This window comes from Aplidium turbinatum, chromosome 13 (genome assembly GCF_918807975.1).
Source record: "Aplidium turbinatum chromosome 13, kaAplTurb1.1, whole genome shotgun sequence".
NCBI classification, from domain to species: domain Eukaryota; kingdom Metazoa; phylum Chordata; class Ascidiacea; order Aplousobranchia; family Polyclinidae; genus Aplidium; species Aplidium turbinatum.
The window spans coordinates 20,185,087-20,197,229 of NC_137484.1; the positions used below are offsets into that span (position 1 = coordinate 20,185,087).

General features: G+C 37.8%; 1 protein-coding gene across 1 annotated transcript; it reads right to left on the reverse strand.

The window, feature by feature from the left end:
- Positions 1-302: 302 nt before the first annotated feature.
- Positions 303-11,712, reverse strand: LOC145782093 (translation initiation factor eIF2 assembly protein-like). The gene is made up of 9 exons (XM_082593833.1): positions 11,491-11,712; positions 10,839-10,986; positions 9,803-9,956; positions 8,268-8,371; positions 7,525-7,723; positions 7,208-7,236; positions 6,959-7,085; positions 2,687-2,832; positions 303-737 (listed from the first exon to the last, which is right to left on the reverse strand). The coding sequence occupies exons 1-9, from the start codon at positions 11,562-11,564 to the stop codon at positions 675-677; spliced, it is 1,044 nt and encodes a 347-aa protein (XP_082449959.1). The 5' UTR covers positions 11,565-11,712; the 3' UTR covers positions 303-674.
- Between the last annotated feature and the right edge of the window lie 431 nt (positions 11,713-12,143).

A 12,143-nucleotide genomic window follows, 5' to 3' on the forward strand; every position in this document is an offset into this window, starting at 1 on the left:
ATAAAAATAGATCAGGTAGTCAGTAGTATTAATAGCTAGCATTGTTTACTATGGAATATATACTTGGTAAGGCTCCAATCTTTTCCAAGGTGACCAGCCACTGTAGCCTACTCTAACCGTCAAAAGTGTGCCTAAACGGGTCACATCAGCTCATGGTCGAGAACAATGGCGCATTGTATCCAACCCTCAATACGAAAAAGGAACGTAATGATGATGAGTCAGTAGTCACCGAACAGCTAAAAAATTCATTAACAAATTCGCTTACACCCAGAAAAGTCTGACGACTTGCGACATGCCCAAAAGCGATTTTATTGACAGTTAGATCTAATAAAATGGCACAATCACTGAAAAAAAGACATATAACAAATTCAATGTTAGGCCTAGGCCTACCGTTTTCTGCTGTGCACAATGTAAATGCGGTTTTCATTTTAAATAAATATTTAAACTAGAAAGTCAATAACGAAATCACTCAAACTGAATCTAACCGGAATAAACTGGTTGATGACATATTATTGATTAATTGAATGATATATTAATTGTTATTTTTGCATGTTGTTATAACGAATGTTGAACCGATGGCATTTCTCCCTTGAATGCAGACCACAAGTGCGTGGGACTGGGAGTTCACCCCATCCACTGAAACAGCGCATCACAATTCCATGTTGAATGAGCGATCACGATGGTAACTTCCATTCTTCATCCTCGCTTTCCGATGAGTCATCATCGTTTTGGATTTTCTTAACAAGATGAATCTTCAAGTTTTATTTTGAGATAATTTTTATCAAAAATAACTTATATAATTTTATCGAAGGAAGAGTCTACTCCAAAATGTTTTTGACAATGATGATTTTATTTGCTGCATTAGCTTTACTTGGCAGCACTAAAATCTTGGTGAAGAATATATTTATTTTATTAAACACATCTAGGCTACGTTTACATGACGTTTCATTGCGCCCGAAATGAAAGATTTCCATTTCGGTTCGTTTGGCGGACGCGTAATCTGTATCACGCGGCGACCGAAGCGAGATTCATGGCGGTCTGGATTTCACATCGGTAGTTTTGACAGAAATGAAACCGATATCAACTGGTTGCGGCTATGTAAACACGCCGCAATGAGATCCTAGCAATGAAATTAGCCCTAGTAGTTTGATTAGAGTCAGTTAACTGGTAGTGTAGACTGTGTAGTAATTTGTAGTGTAGCACGTAAAAAGAACTTGAACATAACATAAATAAAATAGTTTTGTTTTTGAAGTCATAATAATAGAATTTTTCCACTGGTCTAAAATGTTGGTTGTGCTTTTTAGAACCAGCCATCTGTAACCAATCCTCCCAATTTCTGAAAGATATGCTGCAAAGTGTATTAGGAAAGGAGAACTTGAGCATTACATCAGTGCAATGGGCATAGCTTTATATTTGTAAAGTCACGATGATATACATTTTCAACTGGGACTAGTCTAGAATTTGAGACATGCATTGGACTGGTGCACTAGTAAAGAGCAAATAATTAGCCAAGAAATTAAGCTAGTCCATTCTTGAAGAACACAAGTAAATTATTGGCTCTGAACTTGTGATGTCAGTCTATTGACCCAAAAGAATTTTGAAAATACTTGTGCTATTTCAGTAGTGGTTAATGTACCCTTTGGAACGGCATGTTTTATTGTGGAATCTATGTTGTTTTTGTTTTTTTTTGGTAGAATAACTAGCTTAATTTTCAGCGTACTCAGTAGCCTAGTTACAGGCGCGAAAATCACTCATGCGTAGAGGCTGTATTCTTTTCACCGGTAGGCACTTTAACGTAGTAGTAGTACACTGTCCGAATTCCATAACGCAATCATGCGTGACGTATATGACATCACTGGTATTTCAGTCACAATTTTCCTTATTAACTCCATTGATTGCAGTCATTAAGATTCTTCTTGCACTCAGTTCAGTTGCAGAAAAAAAATGGTATTAGCAGAAGGTGGGAATCGAACCCACGCAAGCGAAATTACTACTCCTTTGCCCTATCCCATTCGGCCACGCAGGTTGTGGGGATGCATTCAGTTAAATTTCTTTGTATCAAAATTTTTCGATAAAGACGACCAGATAATCACGTGTTGAGTCACATGACTGAAGTCAGCTGATTTGCGTGTACGTTTTTCGAAGAGTGTGCTACGTTAAAGTGCCTACCCTTTTCATCTGCAAACAAAAGCAGTCGCAATGAGATGGCATGTGAACAAAACCTTTTTCACGCCGCTTTGAGATTTCACTTCGGTCATTTTCATTTCGCCTATCATGTAAACGTAGCTTAAGTGTTATTTTGGGCAGGTACTTCCACCACTGAGGCTCATGTCGACAAAAATTCTTTCAAACATATTTCTCGAAGTTTAGTGGCATGAAAGCAAATGCAGCAAACCAAAAGTCATAAACAAAACGGCTGCAGCGCCGAGTGGTGAGAGCAGTAGTGCAACACTTAAAAGGGGCGCAAGTTCGATACCGCCCAAGAGCACGCGGCCGTGTCAGGAAAATACTTAAATGCATGCCTGAAGGTGGGTGCCAAGATCCCTGTCTTCCTATCCACTTCTAAAATTACGGTTCATAGTCTTTCTATTCACTAAATCTTGAACCTCAATGCACTTGGGCAAGAGCAATCTCGGAAACAAAACAAAAAACGAACTTAACGCTTTCCACATCCTCGTAAACTCACCATTCGCATGAAGTCAATCAGCTTGGTAGCGTCTGCACCAGTGGTTAAGTCAACAAAGTCAACGGGAATGCTGGAACTCAAGTAATCGCTTGGCTGGACAGTGGTACGAGCATCTGCGTATCGCAATTGTCCAACAACAATACCGTCTGAAAGCAACCAAAAAAATGAGCTGTGTGTAAAATTCAGGTGGAACTGGAGCCAGTTATTTGATAAACAGCTCTAACTATAATTAATTTCATGAGATGCTAATGCTGATTTCACATAATTTATGTCCAGCAACCCATCACAAAATTGATAACTGTCACAATCAAGGTGCAAATGCCTCGCGATGGCTTGCTTGGTATCTTCAACAAGCGTGTTGTTTTCATTATGGAATTCTGGTGCGTTGTGTTATTATCGGTTATGACCTGAAGTAACCTCTGATTGAGAAATTTGTATTATGTAACGTATTTCTAGAATCATCTGTAAGCATGCAAATCTAGAAGGTTCTGTTGTTTTTCATGATTTCTGAGCGTCGTTTGTCATGACGTCATAAGGTTGTTTATCTGTAAATGTCCGATTGCAAAATCGTTGTTATGTAAGAATCTTCTTGCGAACGTGACATTCTTTAGAATTCTATAAGCTTCTGCTTGTTGACATTTAAATGCTACGTGACCGAGCGAGGGTTCTTTATGATGTAACCTTCTCGAAGTTACTGGACTGAACAACCAACTATATAAATAGTGGTGTAGTTTGTGTAATTTTTATTCTGAGATTCTGAGATTTCTGAGATTATTATTATGGTGATAATTATGAGTTGATTATGAGAGTTGTGCTATGAGTTGTGGATTGGTAGTTGATGCAGAAATTAGAGTTATTTGAGAAGCCGTTCGTTAAAGTTCTTCGAGAAGTCAGATTATCATTGCACTAGTAGAATTATTCGACATTTAATTGACTGCTTTTCGGTTGACCCATCAAACTACGTCATTGAATCTTTCCAAGTCTTTTTCCTGGTAAGAGATAGAAAGAAATCGTGACATTCTGGGGGCTCGTCCGGGAATAACCGAAAAGGAATATAACCGAAAAACCGAAGAATATCGAAGATTTATTGAAAGAATAATAAATTAATGTCAAGATGGCGGATACTGTCAAACATGAGATGATTGAAGACTTAGGGAGCATGGCTGAACGAATGGGGCTGACTGGTAATGAGAAGTCTCAGTTTGTGATGAAAGAGTATCACAAGATAATGGACCAAAAAGTTCAGCGAGAAGCTGACGAAAGAGAAGATAGAAGAGCTGCTCGTGAAATAAGGAAAGCAGAACTTGAAGCTGAAGAAAAACGAGCACAGCGTGAGGCTGAAGCTGCACAACTTGAAGCTGAAGAGAAGCGGGCGCAGCGTGAAGCTGAAGCCGAAGAGAAGCGGGCACAGCGCGAAGCAGAAGCCGAAGAGAATCGGGCGCAACGCGAAGCAGAAGAAAGAAGAGCGCAATATGAATTGGAAAAGTTAAAACTTGAATTAGAAAGACAAAAGCTGGACATTAGTGAGCGATCTAATTCTACTAATGATAATGCTCGAGATGTTATTGTGGCGCAAGTTAGACGTCCAGATTTGCCATCATTTGTTGAAGAAAAAGATGAGTTGGATAGTTATTTGTTAAGATTTGAAAGATATGCTACAATAGCCAAATTGGAGAAGTCGACGTGGGCTACCCAGCTAAGCATGTTATTATCGGGACAAGCTCTTGATGTATATTCAAGACTTTCGCAAGAAGAAGCCATGAACTACGACAGATTGAAGTTAGCTCTGTTAAAGCGATACAATTTTACCGAGCATGGATACCGTCAAAGATTCCGTGAGGCAAAGCCTGAACGACACGAAAGTCCAGGTCAATTTATTGAACGTTTAAGAAACCTTTTGTTAAAATGGTTTGAACTTTCGGCGGCCGATCAATCATTGGACGGATTGGCAAACCTTATAGTTAAGGAACAATTCACAGATTCATGTTCAAAAGATCTGTCTGTTTATTTAATGGAAAGAAGTCCGAAGAATTTAGAAGACATAGCCAGTGTGGCGGAACAGTATTTAGTTGCTCATGATGAAAAGTTGTCGACTGAAGAGACGTTGTCATGCGATAATGACGAAGAGCAAACAAATAATTTTAAAGGAGGTGCTGTTCCAAGAAAGTACGTTGTTTTAATTGTAATGGCTTAGGTCATAAGTCTGTTAACTGCCGGAAGAAGACTAACAGAAATCATCAGGAATCGAGGAAGTGGTGCAATCGTTGCAATAGGCAAGGACACGAAGCGAAGGAATGCAAGGACAAGTCGTTTTCCCTATCCAATCAGTCTGGAAAAGATAAAGACACGGACGTTTATCGATGCGGTTGTGCGTTAATGATTCCGGAACCCACGCTTGGGGAGGAGAAACCGGATGAAGATGTTTGCGGAAAAATAATAGCTGAAGATTACCTGCCAGTAGTGGATGGAAAAGTTGGAAACAAAAAGGTAAAAGTTTTACGTGATTCTGGTTCTACGGGTATAATGGTGAGGAGAGATTTGGTTAAAGACAGTCAGTTAACGGGAAAAACTGGCCATGTGACAAAAATAGATACCACTTCAATCCAAGGACCGTTAGCGATGATATCTATCGAAACTCCGTATTGTAGTGGGACTGTGAAAGCGTTATGTTTACAAAATCCTTTAGTTGATCTTATAATCGGAAGTGTTATTGAGAAAGATTCTGAAGTTACTTGTTATTCTTGTGGCAAGAATGGTCACTTTGCTCGAGATTGTTCTGCAGATAATCAGCGACGATCTCACGGTAATGGATACAATGAGCGCGAAGAACCGAGGAGAAGAGGCAGGCGACGACCATTTGGGGTTTGCTATAGATGCGGTAGAAGCGGACACTTCGCCAGGGAGTGTGTTGCTGACGGCGGACATTCGGAAAACAGACGTTGTCGTGACAACCACTGCTACCGATGTGGGGAGATTGGACACATAGCCAGGAGCTGCCCTTTTGATGAAAAGGCTTGCTATAATTGTCATAAAGAAGGTCATCTCGCCAAGGACTGTCCGGAGAGGAGGTGTTTCCGATGTAGGAAAATGGGTCATCTTGCTCGCCGATGCACTGAAGACATTGAGGACGATGAAAACTTTCACAGTAAACGTGACTATTGTTTTGAGAAAAGTTATCGTTGGTAGTTCATGCAACGATGGACTTATGAGAATTGATTATTGAGTAATTAATTGTTTTGTAATATGTTTTGTATTGATTGTGTTGTTATATTGTTTGCAACAATATTCTAAGGGGGGGCGTATGTCACAATCAAGGTGCAAATGCCTCGCAATGGCTTGCTTGGTATCTTCAACAAGCGTGTTGTTTTCATTATGGAATTCTGGTGCGTTGTGTTATTATCGGTTATGACCTGAAGTAACCTCTGATTGAGAAATTTGTATTATGTAACGTATTTCTAGAATCATCTGTAAGCATGCAAATCTAGAAGGTTCTGTTGTTTTTCATGATTTCTGAGCGTCGTTTGTCATGACGTCATAAGGTTGTTTATCTGTAAATGTCCGATTGCAAAATCGTTGTTATGTAAGAATCTTCTTGCGAACGTGACATTCTTTAGAATTCTATAAGCTTCTGCTTGTTGACATTTAAATGCTACGTGACCGAGCGAGGGTTCTTTATGATGTAACCTTCTCGAAGTTACTGGACTGAACAACCAACTATATAAATAGTGGTGTAGTTTGTGTAATTTTTATTCTGAGATTCTGAGATTTCTGAGATTATTATTATGGTGATAATTATGAGTTGATTATGAGAGTTGTGCTATGAGTTGTGGATTGGTAGTTGATGCAGAAATTAGAGTTATTTGAGAAGCCGTTCGTTAAAGTTCTTCGAGAAGTCAGATTATCATTGCACTAGTAGAATTATTCGACATTTAATTGACTGCTTTTCGGTTGACCCATCAAACTACGTCATTGAATCTTTCCAAGTCTTTTTCCTGGTAAGAGATAGAAAGAAATCGTGACAATAACTGTTGGCTGGTATTTTTAATTGTTGGATAATTGGTGTACGTCTGCTATTTCGTAAAACTATAAATTTGGGGTGATTACTGATCGAAGGTGACGATTAATGAAGCCGTATGTTATTCAAGAAAATACGGTAATGGAGCTGGAGCTATACTCTGATAAAAGAGAGCTGGAGCAGTTTCATTCTCATTCCGGTTCCAAAGCCCTGATCGCACTACTACACTTGAGAGATTCTGTTAAGATTAATTTTACCTTGGCTGACCAGGTCAACGCTTGCGGATGTGCTGTTCAATTTGTTGTCGACTAACTCATCCCATGTAAATAACAAGGAGTCTGTCATCGCACCAAACGGATTGAAGTCTATAATCCAATAATTTCCCTGCACACAAATATTTGCGTATCATTTGCAGCGTTGGAAGCATATAACAACTGATTTCAAATTGGAGCGGGAAAAAAAACAACTTTTAATAGAAAGACAAAAAAGACAGCGACAGCACTTACATTTCTTTTCTTGTACAAATCCACAACAACTAAAAAACAAGAAAAACAAACATGAGTGGAAATCACACATGTAAGTTTTCATGCATGGAAATGCCTTATTAATACATAAGCGTGGCATATATAACAGGCAAGGTGAAACAAGTTAATCAGCTAAGAGCTGCGGAGTAAGAAGGCTTTTGGTGTATCCAGAATTGAATACTGGCGTATCCAGACCGGATCTTTAACAAACTTGCAGTTAGGAGCTGGATACTTTTAAGCTCTGCCGCTCTGAGTTTCATCACATTTACATAACCAAGTGTAACGTAAATTTTGCTTACAATCCGAGCTTGGAAATTTGTCCACAATTTCTTTCGTAACAAATTCACATATCTCCTTGCTCAGTATGTGTTTGTCCCGTTCTATGTAGCTGTAATGTAGCTTGAAATCTCGCTGGCTTACACCGATCAGCTGCTTGTTCCGTACAAAACAACGAAATTCCATTCCCGGTGAAAGGTTGGCCCACTTTCGCAGCACCAGCTAACGACAAAAAACCTCGTTTTATTTTCATTTGGCATAGTCCGTCTTAAATATAACTTCTATATAATACGTTGAATCTTTGTAAAAAGGACGACTTCGTCAGCTGGAATTCAACCTATGCAGACGGCTTCACAACTGATTAAAAAAATGCAATCTGTTCTGTTCAAAATGCTTAACTATTTTGTACACTTAAAACACCATACTTTCATTAGATAGGAAAACGCCGTTATTTGCAAAATAGAAAACAGATAATTTACAACCGTGACAAAAACGCAATTTGCCGTTTATAACAATATCAATCGAATAAGGTTTAACAATTCAACTAAATAGAGCAATGCGGTTTTGAATAATTACAGCCTATTGTCTTCTAAGCCACACAGAACATATTTAAGCATAAAATATGAAAAACGATAAAGTTATGTGCAAACCTACTGCTGAACATGATAACGTCCAGAAACAAACAAAAAAACTACAGAAATGTTTGCGTGATTATAATTCATGACACCATTAATGAACATGATCCACTAGTCTCATGGCATCTCACCTCATGATACATTGGTTCGCAGAGGCTGTCGTCACATTGGTCGAATATGGATGACAAATCAAATTGAACAAAATCGGAACTTTTCAATAATAGAAGAATTTCACCTGATCAAAAAGATATTGGCACATAGTAAAGTTGGTCTTGAAATGCTTCATCCATCCATTTACAAAACTCAATTAAGGTTGGCAAGATATTTTTCTATCACAGATTAACGAAAATAACTTGGTGTCACGCAAGAACCATGAATCAAAGCGTGCTTCAATGTAACACAAACACAAAAGTGGCTGAACAAATTATCTGTAAATATAATGCAAAAAAAACACTAGAGATAGGCTTAATATAGTGGATTAAGATACCCACTCTTTTTAAAGTACTATCTTTAGTCATGATTTGTTCTCACATGAAACTTTTAACAAAAAAACGGACTGTGAACGATTGGAAGTTTTGCTGAATTATATGCTTCAGGCAGTTGAAATTGCTTTTTTTAAATTCTTCCACGTGAAAAATCTTCACTGATATAAGCAATATAAAGTCCGTGTTAGGGGTGTTCAATTTCGATTATTTGAATATTCGAAATTCAATTTATTTTCGATTTCCGAATTTCGATTTCGAATATCACAACTATTCACCACACTGCAAAATGTGATTTTATTAAAAGAAACGACATGAAAATTCGCTAGAAAACGCGAAAAAAAGCGATGAAAATTTGCGAAAAAAGAACACAAAATAACGTCTACAGCTACAGGCCCATGTTGGTGTTTAAAAACACAAGCGACATGGTCACCCATCAGTTGGGATCTCAGCTTCGTGACGGTCAGGCCGGGCTTTTGAAAACGATCGCTCCGCTGAAGCCGAGGTCGCTGGGATCCCAAACACTTCAAGTTCATTTTCACAGCGAGCGATTCACTGCCGCGACATTTCACTGCAGAGGTTTCGACTCGAACGCCCCCGCCCCAAAAATAATAAAATAAAATCTCAACATTCTCGAGCATTCTCATTCTCGAGCAAATAAAATCTCAACATTCTCGAGCAACAGCTACAATTATAATGATTTTGCCCATTTAAATTTTTTCGGCCCCTTCTAAAAAAAAAGTTGACTCCCCTTGCTCTGCGGATTGGCTATGGCCCTGCCCCCACGGCTTAGGCGCCTATGGATTCGGTAAAAAATGGATAAAACTGCGACAAAGCTCAGCTTACACTTTCTGCTATTGCACAACCTAGCTATCTTCATTCTTGAGAAATTTGTGAAATTTGGCATTAAAAATGCCAACCTGGCATCCCTGGCCGTTAAACCCGCGAGAGCGTGTGATAGTCACGTGATCGACGATGCACATGCGTCGAAGTCTTTTTTCGCTTGCCATATGTGACAAGACAGATTTTGCGCCACTTGAGTTACTTTCAACCGCGTTCAGCCGAAAGGGCGGCTATAATTGCGAATATGTCCAATACGAAAAACGAATTTCGAATATCACCTTAATCGAAATCGAACACCCCTAGTCCGTGTTATGTAAATGTAGTAAATAAGTTCTTATTACCAGGCGTGGTGCATTCTAACGTGTTATTGTTGATCCAACTTGCATCTCTGGGAGCACTCCATGACATTTTTGGAAACACCTTTCCTCCGAGTTTCTTTATGCCTTCAATTATGTCTTCAATCAATCCGGAAAACTCAATCGTCTCAGTTTGAGACTGCATATAATTGATAAGTTAGAACGCAAACAAACATACTGGGGCTTTTCCAAATTAATTCTGTTTGTGGTCCAAAAATCTCTTATAAAAATATTCCATTTAGATACAAGTTACGTTGTCTTATGTTACGAATTCCATTCTTTGTTAAGAGATTTTTGGACCACAAACAGAATTAATTTGGAAAAGCCCCAGTATGTTTGTGTTAAACTCTTAAGCGTTAATAATAATTCAGTAGATTGTTTTCGATTCATACCATCATGAAATTAAAGTTGTTTCGAAATGAAACCAAAATCAGGAAAAAAGCTTTCATTGTCATTGGCTGTATTTTAAAATATCTGTTTTCGAACATTGTTACTATGCACTATGCAGTACTTAAATAGCCAGGACAGTAAAGGAAAATTTGAAATTATACACTGGAGATTTCCAAATGGCAACACTAGCGAGGAGTTAAACAATGGACTGAAACACCACATCCAAAGACAAAAAATATTCAAATAAATTTAGTTGCCGAAAAATATCTAATTGCACCAGCTCAGTTGAATGCAAAACCTGCTATGGTGTAACGTGTAAGTCACTTGAATAATTATCATAAATAACTTCCTTTAAAAAATCAATATAATACAAGGTATATATATATGTTTCTCGGCAGTCGAGTGTAGCAGGAACTCAGCGATAGACACGTGTTTCGCCCATGAGGCTGGGTTCATCAGTACCGCACCACTAGTTCCTGCCACATAGTTATATGTTTTTTATTTACATCCAAGACGATCACTTGTAAAGTTGTGATGTGATGAGCATAACATACTTTTGGTTCTTCATTAGTTTTTCATTCATGAATCATGCTTTTAAAAGTAAAAATAAAATAAAAAAATACGCACTTACGCTCTCCTCAATGTTGTCTTCCCATCGCTCATCAAAATCCTTGCCATCATGGATCTGTTCTTCCCTAAAGTCCACTCCCTTGGGAAGGATCAAAGTTCCATTGTCTTTGAGATAAGCGATAAAGTCATCAGATAATAAAATGGAGAGGCTGTGATAAAAAGTTTAAAATAACCACAAATAATATTTACATATATGAGATCAGATATAACTAAGTCATGTTTTGATAGGAGGCAGTTTTTCAGTACTTTTGTAATACCGGGTCAAAACAAAAACGTTAAACCACAATAGTAAACACATGAAAGTGTAAGTAAGTACTCAATATATTTTCAGCCATCTCTCTCTGTAGGTATCATGGCTGATACAGCCCTCGATGTACAATGATGTTACAGTTTGATCGATCTCTTGCGTCTTGCCAAATTTTAGTAGGGTTTTTGATATGTGGTTCCAGCCATAAAGTTAGGCAAAAACATATTTTCAATTGACAATACATTTCATTGACACAACCAAGTGACTAAAGTACGTGTTTACTGTTTAACTGCTAAACTCAACAAAAAAATTCCGTGAGCATGACTTTACAAGGAGGTACACGGCTAGCGACTACACGTGTCGTATTGAGATGCACATCTTATAGTTAATGACATTGCAAAAATACCTTTTTATGGTTTGTTTTTGAAATATCGGATACCAGTTAGAAAACTTGCAGTGCAGAATGTCTTGTACTTTCATAGTGAGTCGATTTCAATATGTCATTATATACCTAACACAACAGGTTAGAAATCTAAGGTTCTCCAGAGCATTTCATGTACGATACATGATCATACCAGTATCATCTCATTAGCATTCTTAATATAAACACATCTTATGTTCTGGATCCATAGAAACATCAATATGGAAAACAATAATTTTTAAAACTGTTGAGATTTTCTTAAGATGTATAAATTAAACACTTGCTGCTAATTCAAAATCAAGCAGCTGTAAGTGTTTGTTGTCACATCTTAATTTTGTATGCAATCCAGATGAAAATACATATTTGACCATCTCAAACAGAAAACATTTCCTTTTCAAGATAAAAAATGACATGTATCAGAATAAACTTTTGTATCGCAAAAAAAAATCACAAAAACTAACTGTTAATTAAATGCATTTCGTGCAAAAGATATTTCATTATTTCCTGCACACTAATTTCGTTATTGCTTGAGTGTGTGTCGAAATATGAAGATCACAAGAAAAACGCAATCATAAAGAAATGCCAAAAAATAACCGATCATTAAATTCAAAGTAGTTTAAAACTCGCCCTTTCCAATC

Excerpts from the sequence above, each read along its gene's own strand:
- LOC145782093 (XM_082593833.1), bottom strand. The coding sequence starts at position 11,564 with ATGAAAGTACAAGACATTCTGCACTGCAAGTTTTCTAACTGGTATCCG. Across the intron at positions 7,724-8,267 it reads GCGAACCAATGTATCATGAG|CTGGTGCTGCGAAAGTGGGC; the intron begins GTGAGATGCCAT and ends TTTTGTCGTTAG. Across the intron at positions 7,086-7,207 it reads ATTTGTACAAGAAAAGAAAT|GGAAATTATTGGATTATAGA; the intron begins GTAAGTGCTGTC and ends ATTTGTGTGCAG.